Raw genomic sequence first — 20,834 nt, 5'->3', positions numbered from 1 at the left:
AATATTGTTAAATTATTATTAACGACTAAATTAGTAAAGTAATTAATACCATTATTTAACAATGACGTATATTTTACATCTCATAGCTAAAAATAAAATAAAATATAAACTGGATTAATTTTGACTAACCTTAGTATAAATCTGTCATTTAATAATTCCCCAAATTTTCAATGGGAACTCCCATCTTCCTCAGCAGCGTTTTATTAATACATCTACTGCAAACTCATCACATCAAAGAACACCCATTATTGAAGTATAGAAGTATCAAAAACATTTCTTCTAGTAATAAAAATATACGAACATTTAAAATTTATAATTTTCAAATTTATATTTATTAAGAGTCTTCTTCTTCACCATCTTCGTATTATTATTATTATTATTATTATTATTAATGTTAATTGAAAATTTTTTCCCGAATAATTCATAAATTGCCTACAAGAGGAAGATATCTTCTAAATCTTTTCCAGTTGGCAAAGTTCCCAAGATAGCTGACACATTTCCTCGTTGAATTGCTATACTAATCCGTTGAATGAGAAATTATTTAGCTCGGGTATCTCCCGATTGTAACGATATGCGTTGGCCAACTTCATTGATAAAGTTAAACCCCTCTTTGCCATATGAACTACTTGATTCAATCGCTATTGTAACAAACAAATATTTGTTTAATAGATTGATACCTAGGTATAGTTACTTCTTTTCTCGGCCTCTCTTCTAGCTGCTATCAAGTAATAAAAAAATATCCAAATACCTCGATTTTATCAGTTACAAAAGTTGCACTATGACGTATATCAAGATTAGTACAAGTTCATATATGTAATCACGTGTCAGTTTAACTTACAAAGAGCGAAAAAGTGATTTGACTGGACCGGGATTCGAACCCAGGATCTCCGTCATACCGTGCAGATGCGTTAATCACTACGCCACCAAGTCCGCTTCCGAGAACAACCAAACACTTTCTTACTCTTACAGTCGGTGCTTTACACGAAGACCACATGGCTTGTACTACAGTCTAGCTGCTATGCTTGGCCAATCCAGTGTCCATATATTGAGAACATCTTTTGACGGTTGTGATTTTTTATTTATTAATTAAAAGAGGAAAAACAACCGATTTAAACTTATTTTTCCTTACACATCAAATCCTCTGTAGGTGTGAATTCAGTAACTTACAAACAGTGAAAAACTTATTTGACTGGACCGGGACTCGAACCCGGGTTCTCCGTCATGCTGTGCCGATGCATTAACCACTACGCCACCTAATCCACTTCCCAGAACAGTCAAATACTCTCATACTCCTGCAGTCGGTGCTCTTCACTCAGACCACATGGCTTGTACCACAATAATAGGTATCAGCAGGGCTTGAAAAATCTTGCTTGTAAGTACTCATCAGTCAAAAAATCTATTAGCTAGACCATTTTGCAGTCACAGTGTGTATTTAAATAAACAAAAATTACCTTGCGACACAGTAAATATATCTATATATTTTTTTATTTTGTTTATTGGCATGTCTTTTACAAATTAAAAAAAAGAGTGACATGCTATTTATTCTTGAATTCACATTTTTTATTGATCGGACTTTAGTCACCAAATGTAAAAATGTACTTGCCACTGACGAGCAGGCGAGTGGATTTTTCAAGCTCTGGGTATCAGTTTAATTCATGTAGTTTTTATAAACTGGAATGTTCAAATTTACAAAACGAAAACTTCTTTTTTTTTAATTGTCCTTTATTTGAAATTAAAGAGTGACATGTCATATGTAGTACTAAATATAAGTAAACATACGAGTATCACAAATGAGCATCTTGACCATTTTCTGTGCGGTGGGTGGGGGTGGCACAGAAAGAGAGAATCGGAAGTACCTCACAGCATTGGACACTTACAAACATTCGACAGACGTACGTACTAACACTCCATACTTGAACAATTTACAAACAAGATGCAAGCGTTTGATTTTCCAGTGATATTGGCATAAAATAAACTCTATAAAAATCATTACTCTCTTTTTGATTTTTTTCATATTTACATATAACACAAATATTTATATTTATTTTCTTTTACATACACATATACAACATATATACAGTTTCATATTTTTACTTCTTACAAACTTTTATTACAACGTGACATATGTTACAAATATTTATAATAGACAATACTTATATGTGAGTGTGTTTGAGTCATTTTTCTGCGTTAACGTCAATATCTCTACACTTTGTTTGCAAGAGATTGGATAAGAAACACAATGTGCTCTGTTTCATATACAGAAAGGCACTCAGTAGGTGGACAGTTGAAGGTTTGAATATACGTACAAATATCACACAACATTCTAATGCATAACGTCCTTAATACTAGTGAGCATGGCGTATTTTGATGAATATTGAATTCAATATTTGCTAGCTACAAAATAAGTTAAACTTGAACTAGTTCTTGAAATAAATACTCATATAGTGCATAAAAATAGTGTCTTATTGCGGTCAATGTGAATTTATTTTGCAGATTTCTTGGATTATATACAAGGGTTTTGTTTAGAATATTTTGACGAATTGCCATTTTCGAATAAAGAAATAAAACAAAATTTTACAAGCGATTGTTACTGATTTCAAAAGTTGAAAAAAGTGCGATTATCCATGCTTTTTACGAGAGTTTACAATTACACGTTTCCACTAGAAGTTGTACTCCAGCATCTGTGAATGTGAGCAAATATACGAAGCGTAGTAAACATAAAAGGTATTTCAATAGTTACTTGAGATTCTTGTCTTCCTTACTGATAATTTGAGAATCTCTTTTCTCAGTTCTAACGATAGAAACATTTCGTAATGAAAACAGGGATTAGTTGAAATATTAATTATTCTCGTTTTTTTGCTTATACGAGGGAGAGTCAAAAAATTCCTGGAATGTTGTAGTTTTAGCATTTCTGATGCAATAGCAATAAATCTTGTGCAATACAGTCCCTAGGTTGTCTAATTCTGTATTTAACAAGTGTGAACACGTCTTAACAGGTAGTGTAGGAATGATATAGCTAAACGGTAGAGCGTGTACTCTTATCAGTTGATGCAATTTCACAGATTGCGCAACGAGCCAACAGCAAGTGCATGCGCAAATTGGGAAATATTTGATTCAGATGGTTTGATAGCCTTAAAAACTGTTTTGGCACTATCGCATGTTTGGCTCTTCCCAAAACTAAGAATAGGACTAATTCGTTTCGTTACCGCAGAAGAGATTAGAACCAATGCGACGGCTGAACTTCGGAAGATACTAAAAGAGGCCCTTTCGTCAGTGTTTCCAGCAATCGCAGGAACGGTGGAGCAAGTGTATGTTTGTGTGTCGGAAGATGCTAACTTTGAGGGCGATTAAGTAAATTTGTACTTATATTGTGGTAATAGAGCTACAACAGAATTCCAGGAAATTTTCAACTGCCCCTTGTTCTATCGAGTATATTTTATTTAAAAAGAAAAAAAAACATCTTAAGAATTTTCTTCCATTGATATTTTTTGTTTCTTTTCTCAATAATAAGGCTTTTTTATGAAATTGAAATTGGAAATATATATACACAGTTTGTGATACTTCAGTAAACTTACGAAATGTGTTGTACAGTGACTAGATACAAGTGTTGAAAATCGTTACAATTTTTTTTAATAAACTCACTGTCTTTTTTAACGTTACTTTAGTATCTATTTTAAATTGATGTATTTTGACCTGCTTTAAGACGTTTAGATTCCCAGCGTATTCAGTGCCTTCCCACTGTCATTGTGCTTAGTTAATGGCTATTTGGGATAATTTTAATTTCTTAAAATAAATATAGAAACAAATAATCTGATAAAGATTACAGCGAGATGGTGCTTTAGGCTCAAGTTATTTTTCCACTCAGATTCAAACAAGCATCGAAAGGAATTGTCATCATATCTTAAAGTGACAAAAGCTTTTTAAACAATATTGCTATATTATAAAGAGATTTTTCGATTGTAATTTCTTCCTTTCTTTTGTCTTTTTCCCTAATTATAGACTCATAAAATTTTTCAAATTTCATTCATGAGTCCCTTCGTGGCTAAGTGGCTAGCATACATGCCTTTGGTGTGGAAGACCGGCCTTCGATTTCCGGTTGGAGCTCATGTGGGTCGGATTCCACGTTAATCAGTAGATCCACGTCTCACATAGCCTCGCTGCTGAAGAGGACTTTAAACTCAAAATCAACTCTACTCAACTCTTCAAATTATATATATCTTGTACTATTATCCCTCCTCGCATATAAATTACTTTTAACATCATAGCAATGATATCGAAGAAGCAAAAAGTATACATTATAATAAACAAATTATTGGAAACTAAAGTTTCTCCTCGTATTTATGATATGCATTTTAGTAACTTGCAACGTTGTTTTTTTGCCCTTGAAAATTCTAAACGTTAACCACATATAAAGCTATGTAATATTCTTATTATATTGTATTCTTGTTAAATGGAAGACGATTTTGATTAGAGTGCTGTATAAACCCTTGTATATTCTCCGCTAAGTAACGTCGTAAGTAATATTGTACTCTTGATGCATTTAATGTAGCTTGATAAGGAAAAGGCTAAATAAACATCCAGATTAAATTTCTGCTAAACAAACCAATGCGCTTGAATATTATTTTTGAGAAGAATAAACGCATTCGGTGATATAATGATTGGTTCAAATCATAAGTTCAAATTTTATGTATCATTGTCACAGTGGATACAAAATAAACAAAAATTATATGAAATAACTAGTTTTTTTAAATATATATATATATATATATTCAGTATCATAAACTCATAGATAAATTAAAAATTAATTTGTAAAATTACAATTCAACTTCTTGTATCTGATGCATGCTGGGAAAATGTTCTTTGGTATCTCGCTGTCAGATAGCAAGAAGGAAGGGGAGGAGTCTCTCATACATCTTTTAAAAAATTATTTTAATAAACTTAAGTAGACATGTAGATAGTAAATAAATAAATAAGTCTAAAAGTGTTCACATAATCGATTTTGTATGTAATTAATTGAATTTCTTTAAACAATTTTTTATACTTAACACTTTGTAAAACAATGGAGAGTTGATTTATATATATACTCGTCTTAAATTCTATTACTCGTGTTATTCAGCTAATGTAAAATGAAACGTGAAATGAATATGAAAGTAAAATTAAGTGATAATTGTTGTTCAAAAGACTAAGAAAAGTCGAAATTCATAACAACCTTAAGATTAAGTATTATATAATACAAATTTAATGTAAATCATTTTGGATTTTCATAGAAGAGACAGAGAAGAATAGATAAAAACAAAAATTAAATAAGTAAGTAAATAAATAAAAGACTATAATACATATGGATAAAAATAAAAGTATAGAATATTAACAATACTATAATTTGTATAATCACACAATTAACTTCAACAGAGCATACTGAAACTGTCGACCATTAATGAATTATTATTATTATTATTATTATTATTATTGTTATTATTAGATAAGATGAAAAAGAAGAAACAACAAGTAAAGGGAATGAGTTTCGATACAATTGGACATACTAACAAAACTGTTGGATATTCTGTATTCATCTTTTTATTTCACCATTGTCTAGCGGTTAATGCGTTGGACTCATGTCTGCGTGGTTCGATTCCCGGACGGTGCTTCCCCATTTCTGGCGTCTACCAAGCGTCGTGAGGCAAACTGGGGGAGTCACGTGAAAAGACGTGACGCACGCTGCGTTGACCACATATTAGTCGCTAGGCTGGACGTAGTTTAGCTGGTCGCCGGCGGATGGCGCTGGAGTAGGCTTAGGCTCACAAATGGGGCGTTACGGCAAGTAGTTTGTGTTTTTTTTTTTAATCTTTTTATCTCCACTTTTCTTTAGACTCTTCTTTTCTAATTAATAATAATGATACATTAATAATCGACAATGGCATTTATGCTCAGCGTATAATGTTAATTTGTGTAAATATATTTATATAATTATATATAAACTGTTAAGGGATGTGTTGATTTTATATTCATTGCTGGATTCAATTTTCCTTTCGACAAATGTTATATTGACCACTGCTTTTATCTTAGTTCACTGAAAGAATTGTAAAGATGTTTGAATAGTTATTTTCTCAATGTTGAATCTTATATGAAGTCACCGGTTCTGATACAAGTTGCCTTGTTCAAAACTCAGATTTTATGAAAAGACTAATTTCTCAGAAAGAAGAACTTGCTCAATTAGGAGTAGATAGTCAAATTTCTAATCCTGTTGTATTCTTGAACATAGTAAAAGATATAAAGCATTCTAGCATTAACATATAAACTATTCACAAGCATTACATACTTAGTCAGCTTATGGTAGTGAAATGATTAATTAGCAGAACCAAATAGATTCTCTGAGCAAAATAATTAGTGTCAGCTAGAGTTAATTACAAAACAAAGCAGGACTCTACATGGTACACTCTATTCTATGATAACAGGAGTAATTAACATTAATTGACGTTAATTCAAAACTGAAATAAGGAGCTGGATAGTTTTGAGGTAGCAAGAAAAAGATGAAAAGCAAAAGATATTGTATAGTACTACTGTATTTACTCGCGTAATTTTCGCACTTTTTTAGACGAAAAAAGTTGTTTTGAAACAAGGGTGCGTAAATTATGCGGGGGAAAAAATTAGCCACATCAGTGATCATCATCTAATTTTTTTCCCAGTCAAAATAACACGAAAATACCGGCACACATTTTCTTTGTAGCAAGAATTGACAACAAACAACTAATTCTAAATTTGTAGAAAAATAACATTAAAAATTGATTAAGAAGTCGTGTGGTTTCTTACCTTACAACAATGGCTTTGCTCGTTGCCAATTGTTCATTAGCTACCGTAATTGATTCCTGGAAAAATGCTGTTTCACAAAAAGTTTCCGCGTGCGCAAATTACGCGAGGAAAATAAAATATACAGAAAATGCCCTTCAAAATTGGGATGCGAAAATTATGCGAGGGCGAAAATTACGCGCGTATTTACGGTAATTAATAATTGACAATATGTACTGAAAAACAGTAATAAAGTCTTGGAACGAAAAATTAAGTTTTGTTTTAAACTGGTATCTTCTTTAATTCCAGTTTTCATAAGATCATAATAATTCACGATCTAACTTGTTTTTCAGGATTTATATTACAGGTACTTTGAGGAAATTTGACAACTAAAGAGGTAAAGGCGGAAATAAAATCTTTTGTACTAAAAGAAAAAAATACCAACAGAGACTGATACACTGACCACAACTTTAATAAATAGCATCTCATCATATCCTACAATATCAGATGAGTAACCTGGACATCAAATGTCAAAAAATCGATCATACCTGAAATAACAACAGCAGATGCTATGTTTCTTGGGTCAGAAACTACCAAATTTAAGAAAAATGAAGAACCGTTAAGTTTACTTAGACAACAAGGAGAAGATAATTTTACAAAATATGGATAAGTAGAGTCTTTCAGTAAAGTGGATTCTCGAACTCACACAAGAAGCAATCTGACATTGTTGTCATAACTGAAGATTATAATAAATAGTATGATGAAATTCATCAGAAAGTATGGATTTTACAGAATGAATAAAATGAAAGAGAACAACTATATAGAATATTATTTTCTGCCTTATTTAGAATTTAATTTGTGTCCAGAGCATGCTAGAAACAAAAGTTAAGTTAGACAATCATAAGCTTTGGTTCAATATTTCTAAATTTGATCGATTTCTTTTCCAGACAGGCACTATAAACTATGAATACTTATATCGAAATAAGGGAAATACACGGTAAACAAAACCCACAGAATTTGTAAAAAAGAGAGTTATACTGCAAAATTTAAGTTCATTGAAATGATAAATTGTAAATCATTCAAACTAAAATAATAATAATAATAATAATAATAATAATAATAATAATAATAATAATAATAATAATAATAATAATAATAATAATAATAATAATAATAATAATTTACTTTGACAAGTCATTTTAGTTATTCAAAAACTTGTTAAAGGTTCGATATTATCTTCAACGGATAGATATTTTGCATTTATTTTGCATCAGCATTCAGTTCAATATCTGCTAGATTATGTGTTTAAAAAAAATATTATTCTAAATCCCGAAATTTTAGTGGGTTTGGAAACTGTTAAGCTGTGTTCAGAGTTCAACTTTAAATATTCTAGGAAGTCACAAGGCTCATAATATGAACTTTCAAAATGTTTCAAGCAGGAACCAAATACGAAACAATTATTAAAAAATGAATACAAAGATAATTTGAAAGTAAATAGATATTTTGAAATTAAAGAGAAGTTGTTCTACGTGGGTAATGTCTGGAAGCAAGAAAGTAAAGAGAAATGAAATTAGATATTAAAGATAGGTAGTAATTAAAGATCTTTCAATATGTCACTATAAAATTATGAAGGTGTTACTATAAAATTACTTCATTTATGTTATTTAACCTGCTAGTAATGTAAACTAACATATTGCTGTACAAAATTGCACAGTGCTTACTTTAAATTAAGGAAAATGATAATTAGGTTATTAACGTATGTACAGTGAACAATGAGAGAATAGTTTACTGAGCTAGAATGAAGAATAAAACATAGTAGAAAGAACAAAACATATTAGTAGGGTTGAAGTTTACTAGAGACAAAATTTATAAAGAACGTAAAGCATGACTGCTGAGTTAGATTTTAAAAAGTAAGGTAAAGGATAGAATGAAAGTAATTTTTTTGTTTGTTTAGTTTACTGAACCAGGTTAAGAAGTTAATCCTAGGAATCTTAAATTGTTTTGGATTGCAGGTCATTACAAGGGGGAGCTCCTCGAACCAACTCAATATTTTTTTATATAATTAAAGATAAAGGAGTTATTGTAAATGTTGTTATTCCATAAGCATCCATGTACTTTTGTATATGAAGCACATAAGACTTATCTCGTTTTCTCTACACGAAGTTGCAGTACTCTTTGTTGATATCCAACTGACAAGAAAGTGTATAGAAACAGACACATACGCCGCCAATAGTAGAAAATTATTACCTGGTTGGGCAATGTGGTCAGATACACACTTTATTTGATTCGGAGACATAGAAGACAAAATTATGTTTGATATTCTAGGCAGATAATCATCTGATACTTAGATTCAATTTAGGAAGTTTAAGTGAAATGGTTCCAGGAAGTTCTTTGGACTCACTACTCTATCTTCTAAGCTACTTATGAATTATTTTTTTACATTATTATGGCAAATTGTTTAACTAACTGTAACTAACAAATAACTAAAAAAAAAGAACAATTGGTTGATAACATTTTGCTAGAATTTTTGACAATAACTACCTCGTGGGTTCGAGACTTTCCCCTCATCTTAGAGATGCCTAGAATTTAACATATTTAAAAGAATAAATTAATGAAAAAATAATGTGTACTGAATTAGATTGGAAAGTAAGATATAAAGAGAATAAAATGTAAGTATTTAAAAGTAAAGAAGTTGATTATAAAGAAAGGAAGATTAGACTACTTGATTAGATTGTAAAGAAGAAGAAGATAAGAAAGAAAAACAACTGGTATGCTATTAAGTAGAACTGAAGAATATGAAAGGAAAAGAAAGAATACGTGGATACCGAGTTTGATTGACAAATAAGAGATTGAAAGAAGCAAAGTCACATTTACTAAGTTGGATTAAAAAGTATGAAGTGTTTACGAAAGAAGAAATTTATGAAGAAAACAAAATAAAACTTGAGTACTGAGTTAAATTTAAAAAAATAGAAAATAAAACAAGGAACGAAAGGCTTTTTTTCTGAGTTGAATTGACACAAAGTAAAGAAAAGAACAAAAGATAGCTAACTGAACTGAATTAAGAAGTGAATAATAAAGTAAGAAAGAAGATTCTATGTTTTGAACTAAGTTTAAAAAATAGGAGACAAAGTAAAGAATGAAAAGTTCACTTTTTAGGGTGAGTCAGAAAGGAAGTAACGAAAGACTTAATTGAAAAGAAGGAAAAGGACGAAAACTATGTACAGTGAATTGAACTGCAAAATAGGAGATAAAAGAAGAAAAAACAAAGAGTATATCTGCTTAGTTGAAAAGTAAAAAATAAAGAACACAAAAATATGTCCCCTGTGTTGGATTAAACAGTATGATCAACTTAAGAAACGAAGGTGACAGGAAAGGAGAGACCAGCAATATATATTTCTATATAATAAAAATTGTAGAAGGATGAACAAATTCGCAGGTAAACACATTACTAAAGAATAATACTGCATACAGATATTTAAATTATGAAATCGAATAACTTTTGATGCCCTTTGCGCGTTTAGTGAAGTTACAAATGTACATATAAATAATAAAATGAGGCCATTTTACTAATAAATAATGCTAAGTGTTTGAACTTTTGATAAAATTTTAACTAAATACAGTTTTAAATGGTTTATACGATATATATATATATTTCGTTGCCTTGTGGTAAATAGATAAAAAATTCTTATAGCAGTTTTTAGAGTAGCATACTTGAAGCGTTATTTAGTTTCAATTAGTGGTTTGAAAAATACTCTTTTATGCAAATTACAATATAGATGTTTAAAAAGAAAGGTAAACTACTGTGAAACAGGAAATATTGGCTTCTCTGTGTACATACATTGTAAACAATTGAACAATCATCAATTGCACAGTAATGGGGAGCCATATTGTTATGTGAACATGAATTACATATTTATTTCTAGCACTTGTGTAGGGCACATACTTCTTACCAAGTAGTTTATCCAGGATATTTTGATTAGATAATTAAGTCAAAATTTTTAAGGTATAAATATCTAAAATACAATGATTAGTGGAAAAGTGTTTGTAAAGAATTTCAGGCATTCATTTAAAAAATCTTATTCCAAAACGCTCTTTCATAACTCCAACAGTATTTGCAATATTTCGATCGTTTTCTGACATCTTTTTCAAGAAACGAGGTTTTACTTAAAATGTTTTAGAGAGTACAAATGGGTGACAGAAAATTCATCTGAGCATATAGGTCATTAAAGCAAGTAACTTGTAAATTTGGGTATTTCCGATTTACTAAAGCTAGAAATGAACATTTTTTTTCTTGTCCATTACTGACCAGTAACCAATATAGTGTTTTCGACATTTCATTTCTCTTCTCAAAAAGTTAATTAAATTCCTACCAAGTCTTACTTATCTTAACTACTCTATTAATATTTATTTTTTGAGACTCACTTATCAATATATTGATAAAAAATATTCTTCAGGGTGCAACTATGTAAATAAAATAATAAAAAAAATAAATAAAATACGTAGGTAAAAGTCATACACAACTACAGATAATGATTTTAGCTACTCGAATATTAGTGCCTTACGTCTCACTGCTTGGCCATGCTTGTGCAGCTGCTGATGAGCAAAATTTGCAGTTTAGGAACGGTTAACCATTTTGATCAACCCAGTACTGCAACCATCATCACATTATCATTCAGTAATCAATAGTGTGGGTAGAGTACGAACATGTTTAGAGAGTTTAGAACCTTTCTAATGACTGCCTGGAGATATCTGAGAATGACTCTCCAGTGCCAATAATACTGAAAGTTCTCAAAGATATGCATCTTCTACTTTCTTCTCATGATTTTGAAAACCTCTGATTTTTTAAAAATACATCACAAAGAAAAACGATCGAAATATAGCAAGTATTATAGTAAGTTACAAAAGAAGATATCGAGGTAGATATGTTTACATTAGTTCATATCCTAATTGCGACATTTTTTTTAACAAAATACTCATTCATTATTTTTAAAGCCTGGATAAACCACTCATTTCTACGACACAGTTTCAGTATGAATGTGTACACAACAAGAATTCTGAGCACACAAACAATACATTTACATAAACATATGTTTAAAAACATTATCTCGCTATTACACTCACTCACATGTGAACACCACACACATTTCTACGTTAACACACACTTCTGCAATACTTTATGTATAAACATTTACTTACATTTTTACAGGTAGTAAAATACGTACATATTTATTTTTTGAAAACCTAAAAACATCATAGCCTTTCAATACCAGAGTAATGTACATGCCTACGTACACTCTTAAGTGTATATTTGCCACACGAATAAACTGAATATTTTTTTTATTCATTTTCATGTATTTTTATTCCATTATTCGAAGTTTTATTCTCTATTGTATAGATTATATAATAAATAGCAGTTTGTGCGTGCGTTGCAGAGTTTACACTATACCACCACTACCAGTAAATTTTTCGTTTGTCCATAAATATACCCAGACTTTCATTTCCATTAAATCCATATTCTAACACAATTGTTTATAGTTTCTGAAGGGAACAATTTATAAGAAAAAAATCTATTCCCCCACAATACGTTTCATGTGGATATTTTTGTTTTTAGTTTTTCATCATTTCAAATTAGATTTTAGACAATGTTAAACCATTATTATGTATTCACAGTACAATCATACATAGATTAAATCAAATTTTATAGGGACAAGAATATTTTATAGGTTAAATCAAATGTTAGAGACTTAATGTCATTCTAAGAATACTGTATCTTAATGGTTTGAAATAAATACATGTTGATGATTCGCCCATCTAGAGATCAGGTAGAGGATTTAATAAAACAACAGAAGTTCATAACATCTCTTGAATAAGTCCAAATAACGGTCCATGTTACACCTGGCCAATTATCAGATAAATGAATATTACGCTAACATATTCACAAAGGAAACTTCTGAACTATGTGTTGACAAACATTTATTCAAATTATTGTTTATGTGTATTGTACTACAATCTAACAGTTTGATTTCTGTTAAACAGAGCATCATGGATACCTATAAAGTTGAAAATATGACATGCCAATTTCAACATAGAAATTTTTCGGAATAAATAGTATAAAATACAGTTTCACTCAACTATACCCCAAATTGCAAGTTTACAGTGAAGTTACTTTATGCACGATAAAACTATAAGTACATTATGTTTTTTTTTTTTTTTTTCGTAACATTGACCGTTAACGGGCTGCACTTTACACTTAGATTCACGTTTTTATATATATTACATGTCCCAAAAATGGCGTTCACGGACCACAGAGCACTATTCTACAGATCAAAATAAAGCAAAAATATTATATGATGGTATGCCCTCCGTGGCCTTCTTCAGTCGCTATGGGGAATCAAGATTTCACAATGTGGCAACGTCGTAGATTAACTTGGAACCATTACCATCATTCTACAATTACATCAAGAAGTTAAATCGTTTGCTACACTAATTTGTGACGCTAGTACCAATCTATATCGACTTTAGCTCCCATTTGGAAAGAATCGATGCAACTGTTTGATATATTAGTAGATCTACTCTATGGTTCTTTATTTGCGACGTTACCACATAGTGCAATTCGTGTCTCCAGACACGGACCCGAGAGATATATATTGCTTTATTATGACTTGTAGAGTAGTGCTCTGTGGTCCGTGGGCGCCATTTTTAGAACACCCAATATATTAGCTAAAAATCTACATATGTTTAATACGAAAAATAATTTGATTTCATTTAACCTTTCTATATTCTAGTCAACTGTGCTATTTACATAATTGCAAAATATATATCTACAACAATACATTGCTAGAAGAAAGGAATTATATAGTATTACAGCAACATTTTCCTTTCAGGATATTGAAAATAAAATATATATGAAATATAAAGGCCTAACAATGAGATAATAATTTCATTATTACAAGGCTTAAGTATTTCTAATAAAAAGAAGAACCCTACTTCTACATATAATCACATACGTACAACAATGGGAAAAAGGCAACCAAACAAAATATAAAGGCTCTCAGGTGATTTGAAAATGTTGTATAGGCAAAGACAAATCAGTGAAACAAAGAAAAAGAACTAAATTGGTTCAGAAAATATGACTCATATCTTATTCATTTTCTTATTATCTTTACATTTCTATGTAATTAAGCTTTAATCTTCTAAAGGATTGACTAGATTGTTCAAATGTTAGGTAACAACTGTATTTTTGACTTCAGGATTTTCTTTCGAAACTTTGAACACTAAGTATGTATAAAGACCTTATTGGATTCTTTCATGTATTGTATTCTTGAAAGTGCAAAGCAAATTCTGTACCCAAGAAAGTGAAAAACATCCATATATATTTATGTATTCACAAACTGCATATTTTAAATGTAAGTTATTTATATGTTATATTCCCATATTGTTCTTCTATTACTGAGTATTTATTTGTGTCGATTGACTGAAGTAATTCCATTTTCTTTCAATAATACAAACATATAACACCTGAATATTAAAATATTCTTATTGTCTCATTTATAAGTTTTGAATTTCACGAGTAGATCTTAAATAGCGTTTTTCATATATATTATCAGTCATATTTGATAACACTTTATTATTACTTGTTTGTATTTCAGCTATGTTAAACAAGTAAGGACACATACTTATAAATTAAATAAACTGTTAAATTCACTAAATTACATAGTAATAATTTCAAATATAATATGAGGCTCAGCATTACTTCCTAAATAAATTTTTGAAATAATAAACTTTTGTAACTAATTTTGATATTCCTAATATAGTTAAAACAAGGCATGAGGCTAAATAATATCCAATGTTTTACATCCTTATGTTCCAGATAAAACAAATAAACTACTCCATAATTTTCTTTTTCACATCATATTTATTGAAGCTGTTGTGAAAATTAAAAGATAACAAATAAATAATGTATACATATAATGTTTAAATATAACATACTTTTATCAGAAAATTTATAGCTGCACAAATTAGATACTAATCTTTGGGAATGAATTCTATAAACAAGCACAGTCATTTCCTCACTTAAATTTTAAAGCTATATTTACAAATAAAATAAGGAATTTTATGCAAGGTTAAATACAATGTTGGGAGTATTCAGGTTTGCTTTAATAACTGTATCTTCCATCAAACCAAGCAATTTTTGAGTCAATTGTTATAATTTAACCCTTTTAATCATTACATGTTTTTCAATTATACCTTCAGCTCAATGAATTACTGTAAAGCAGTACATATTAAATTTTGTTGTACGTAATTTAGTTCTAAAAAGAAATAAGCATTATTTTCGCAAACTGAACACTATGATGCAAGTACAAAATAGCTCGAACTATATCATTAAGGCTGATGTGATTTCGTTTTTAGTTATATACATGATATATTTTTCACTTTTTCTATAGCAACTGAAAAAATAAAATTTTGAACAATTTATCATAAATATTTATCTTTGTAGACATACATACATGTATATAGATATTTTTTTTTTACATTTTCTATTTAAAATTATGCCAGTAAACGTTTTCAACTGAACCGTCTAAGTTAAAATCTAATTGATGAAACAATTTTTGCTATAACTGGTAATAAAAAGTGTAATTCAATTGTCAAAGTTATCCATATTATTTTATTATTATTACTATTATTATTACTATTATTATTATATGTACCCTGTAACTGTTGGTCTTTGACTAACACGTAATGCGAAATCTTACAAATACACAAAAATTAAATAATTTGTTACTTTTTCCTAATGAAACGGTTTTGAATAATAAGAAATAGCAAGAAATATCAAGTTGAAGCTCTGCGACTAGTATATTCAAATTAATACTGCAGATTGTACTGTAGTTATGTGAATATTTAATATACCCATACTTTATCTGTAAAAATAAAAAATGTTTTGCAAAAGTGTAGCGAAAACCAATGTGAGCTTAAAAAAAACATAAAACTTCAAAATTGTACAATTTATTTAAGGTAACTCGCAGTACCGTTGAATTAATAAAGGCATTTTTTCCTCGTAGTCGTTTGAACAGCATCACAAGGCCATCTGAATTAAATTTGAAAGAAAGAGAAAATTTTGCTAAAAGACGTGAGTTAGGAGACTACGAAATATCAATAAGAAGATAACAATTATAAAATAAATTAAAAATCTAACATACGGAGATATGTACTTTTTTTATACTGTTATGTTCAGATACAGTGCATTTTTATAGCTGTTATCTTCTTATGATTCTTCATATAATACAATTTTTTAAATTTCTAACTTATTTCTTTAGTCTTTTCTAATTTTATGGTTCTAATTCTCTGTCATTTTATTCTTGATAAGACGTCAATGATTAGCACTAGTTTTTCTCTTAGATATATCTCCGTTGCATCTTCCCATATAAAAAAAAAAGTAATAAATTATTCATTAGCAAAGAGTAACATAACAAAAAAGTTTTGCTATTGGTCGATCTAATTGACCCTTTTCTAGCAGTTTATTTGTGAAGATTATATTACAGACACACACTACTACTTGCATGTTTTATTCCCCTATACAAATTAGTAGCAAATAGATTCTTTTATACAGTTACTTATATTCGATAATCTCAATAAGTATAGAGTAAGTTTCAATTTTAATAATTTTTAGATTATTTCTTTTAAAAAAAGATTGAATTATTTTTGTTTGTTTCTTTAAAATTGGTTCTTAGCTACAAAAATAATATATTGTTAAAAAATAGTTTTATATAGTTTTCAATAAATTCTCATTAGCAACATTTAATTATCGAGATTTCTTAATTGGTTACTCTTACTAGTAAACTTGTTTCTTTTCTGTGTAAACTAAACAAATACTTTGTTTATATTTATGTACAGTAATTCTAATTTTTCTTACTTGTGAATTATCTAACCTGACATAGATAAATGGGATTTTTAAGACCGATATCTGTGAAGGTAGATATAATAAATTACCAGACAATGGTAAAGCAAATGTATGTTATTTACCAACGAAAGATAAGCTTGTGGATATTCAAAAGGAGAAAAAAAAGCAAGAAGGCCACTAATTCGTGAGAATACTTTGGAAGAATATTCGTTTTCTTTTTTGAATATTTGAGCATAAGTGTCTAGACTCCTCACTACAGTTCAGCAGAAATTATATACGTTCTATTACCACCAAACATAACATTTAATTAGAAACCATCTTCTTCCAATATTTAACTATGTTGCAAAGTGAGTGAAGCAAATCACAGACTACTTCCAAATTCACTTGACCTTCTTCTGTCAGCAGATTTAAGGTAAGTCTCTGAATATACACTCTTTGTCCGATCATCGTATCTAAGACTTGACCTACGTATATCCAGTGCTTCTAGATCGGAAGGTTGTCTGCGACAGCTGCAAAATGCACACTGTAAAGTATTCTTGAAGGCCTCCCTAAAGTCTCTATTAAAGTAAGCGTATATCAGGGGATTAAGAGTTGAATTGAAATACCCGATCCAAAATACAACAGCCACTACAATGTCTGGGTTATAGCAAGTGTCGCATAAGGATGTAGACACATACCATGTAAAAAATGGAAGCCAGCAGAGCGTAAAAGCACCCATAATTATTCCAAGAGTCCTTGCAGCTTTGTGTTCTCGTTTCATTTTGATAATATTCCTCTCCTTTGTGGGAGTCGAGTGAATGTCCTGATTGATTTCGTGTGACGTAAGAGCTTTAGAAGAACCGCCGGTCACTTCTCCATTGTGATTACGGCTGTTGTTCATCAACATCGCCTTCCCGATGCGCATGTGAAGTTGTTTCTCCTGTCGATTGGCTTCCAGAAAAATCATCATGTATGTAAACGCCATAATTGTACAAGGGATCCAGAAGGATATAGACGATGATAAAATGGCGTAGACTTTGTTCACTGTAAACCTACATTCGTCTGGGTGCCCTTCACGAAATTTCTGATGATCGTCCGTGGTATACCAACCCATAAAAATGGGCAAGAATGATATAAATGCGGGAGAGACCCACACATTTAGCAACATTACAGCTACCACTTTTTTGGTCATGTTGATAGGGTATCTTAAAGGTTTCACAATGGCATAATAACGATCTACACTGATGCAACATAGATGAAGAATAGACACGGTGCAAAAGTACACATCAAATGAATTCCACACATCACACATAACATAACCAAAGAGCCATTTACCCTCGTTGATTTCTACACTGGCGTTGAATGTCATTGCAACTATTGCCACTAACATGTCTGCAAACGCTAGCGACACTACAAAGTAGTTTGTGATTACACGAAGTTTTCTGTGTCTCATTACACTCACTATCACTAGAAGGTTGCCAAACAGGGCAGCCAAGATGATGAAGATCATGATGAACGTCTTTACCACTAACATGAACGTGTCCACCCATTCCGGCTCGTCGTGGGCAGTAGAAGTGGTCTTTTCGCTAAAGTTCACTGAACTGTCCGTAGATACGAAGATATCCGTCTTGTCGTCAGGGTCCATCCCATAGCGTTGAGTCTACCAAGTAAGGGACTTCAAATTCTTCTTAACCAAAGGACAAAGCAGGTCTTTCGGTTCAGAGCGGGAGTCACTGAAAAGGGAAAAGAATATCTGTTAATAACTACGAGAATTGAGTTTTACCATCTTTCATAAATCATTATGTACTTTCATACAAAAAAATATATATTGATAACTATATAAGAATTGTGTTTTACCATCTCTCATAAATCATTATGTACTTCCATACAAAAATATATATTAATAACTACGTAAGAATTGTGTTTCACCATCTTTCATAAATCATTATGTACTTTCACACAAAAAGTATATATTAATAATTACATCACAATGTTCTACAATTCCTTTCATAAATCATTCTGCACTTCCATATAAAAAGTCTATTTAATAACTACATAAGAATTGTGTTTCACCATGTTTCATAAATCATTATATACGTGCATACAAACAAACACGTCTGAATACGGTACGTGACGTTTGGGTGCCGTCGTTTGGGCGCGGACGTTTGGGCACTGGACGTTTGGGCGCGAAACCATTTGGGCGCGAGTTAAATTAAAAAGTCATTATGTTAGGCGCTGAGTACTAAGTTCCAATCAAGATATCACAAGGTGTCTACTGTAGTGGAAGTCCTTGAATTATACTGGATTTTGTTTTACATACTAGAAATACTGGAATTTCAAAATTCTAAAAACTTAATTAACAATTAAATTTTGTAAATTTAAGTTTCAGCCAAGGTTAAGTGTGCTTTTTATTTGATAATTTTCAAGCCAAAGGTAAGTATACCAAACTAGATATGATTGACTGCATTACATACATAGTGAGCCTATTCCATTAAAAAGTTTAAACAGGCCTTCTACTGTAGTTATGCAATAAGTGTGAATGTCAAACACATTTCTAGTGGCTAAATGACCAATATATGTACACTTAACAATATTTTTCACTTTGAAATCGTTCTTTTTTTCCTTTCGCCACTTTCTTTAATGCAGATTAAATGCTTACAATGGGACGAAAAAAAAAAGTGTGTTAAGTTTTGATTTTTATATTGGAATGTTAATATAAAAAAGTGATACCAGAAATACGGCATACTGCAGTTCCTAAACTCAATGTCTTATACACCCTGTATTAACATCTTTCCCTCAACTCGATTAGGATTTAGGATTTTTAGATTTCTGGGCTCTCGGCATCTAAGGCCATTTAACCCGTCACGTTTGAGGGAGCACACTATCCGGGGAAAGGGGAGGAAGGAAGCGGCCTGGACCTATAAATTAGATACCACCCCAGCATTATTAACAGTTCGTCTGATTCCTTCATTTTCTAGCTTTCTTATATAATACAGAAATTAGATCATTAGATCAGAAGTACAAGAATAGTGAATAAGCGAAAAATCAGTCCATGACGAGGTTAGGCAACAAATACCACAAAAGCATTAAACTATTTAATTTAGAAAATATACAGATAAATGAGGTGAGATAAAATCAGAAGTGTAGGAAATGTATATATCTTGATTCGCGCTTAATTTTCAGTGCCTAGCTTACTTTATATGTCGTAAATTGTGATTTTTACTATGTACCTCGCGCCCAAACGTCTGGCGCCTAAACGGCTTTGCGCCCAAACGGCAGCGCCGAAACGTCCGCGCCCAAATGGTGGCACTCAAACGTCCTGTCCTGGATTCCACAGCAAAATGATCGTAAGGCCGCGTGACTATCAAGACGTGATTTTAAAGTAACAGTACCGCCGTCGACTTCGGAAAAGTGGAGAAAATGCTTACAATGGGAAACACCAAGAAGAAACATGAAAGTAAGTTTCTGATGCAGGGTCGTAATAGCACCGATGTTGTATTATCGGTGATCACTGCTTAGTGGTTATGCATGAATATAAACGGTGAGCAGTCTGAGGCAATAAGGTAAATCTGGTTGGTATAGTTTGTGTATTGTTCCTTAATTAGAAGAATTGACTTCTAAATGACACTCTTTCACTTTTCGCAGGCATAACAGTGTTGTAACACAACGCGATCAAGCTAGTAGTAATATTTCTGACTCATCATGTGCGTATAACTGAAAAATACAACTTAAATCTCACAAATGCAAACACTTAATACTACTAATCTATATTAACAATTTCGACATTATATCATTGTCTTCGTCAATCGTGTTCTGAGTCTTTACTTCAAAGACTGATTAAAGCAATGCTATATTGCTGAAACTGTAACACAGATGGTAATAATTGATTCAGGCAATGATATATTGTTGAAACTGAAACATAGATTGGTAATAATTGATTCAGGCAATGATATATTGTTGAAACTGTAACACAGATGGTAATAATTGATTCAGGCAATGATATATTGTTGAAACTGTAATACAGATTAGTAACAATTGATTCAAGCAATGATATATTGTTGAAACTGTAACACAGATTGGTAATAATTGATTCAGACAATGATGTATTGTTGAAACTGTAGCGCAATCGGTAATAATTGATTTAGGCAATGATATATTGTTGAAACTATGACAC

General features: G+C 30.8%; 1 protein-coding gene across 2 annotated transcripts in view; it reads right to left on the bottom strand.

Annotated features, from left to right (window-relative positions):
* Positions 1–2,494: 2,494 nt before the first annotated feature.
* Positions 2,495–20,834, bottom strand: part of Octbeta2R (Octopamine beta2 receptor) — a 393,700-nt gene continuing 375,360 nt past the window's right edge. For both annotated transcript variants that reach the window (XM_081734504.1, XM_081734505.1), the window contains one exon: positions 2,495–18,393. In XM_081734504.1, the coding sequence (XP_081590630.1) occupies positions 17,043–18,305 (1,263 nt within the window). In that variant the 5' untranslated portion in view covers positions 18,306–18,393 and the 3' untranslated portion in view covers positions 2,495–17,042. The remainder of the gene's footprint in view (positions 18,394–20,834) is intronic.

Source organism: Thermobia domestica, chromosome 12 (assembly GCF_964235325.1).
Source record: "Thermobia domestica chromosome 12, izTheDome1.hap1.1, whole genome shotgun sequence".
Lineage (NCBI taxonomy): Eukaryota > Metazoa > Arthropoda > Insecta > Zygentoma > Lepismatidae > Thermobia > Thermobia domestica.
The sequence above is the reverse complement of the archived record's forward strand: the minus strand, read 5'-3'. Positions and strand labels throughout refer to the sequence as shown.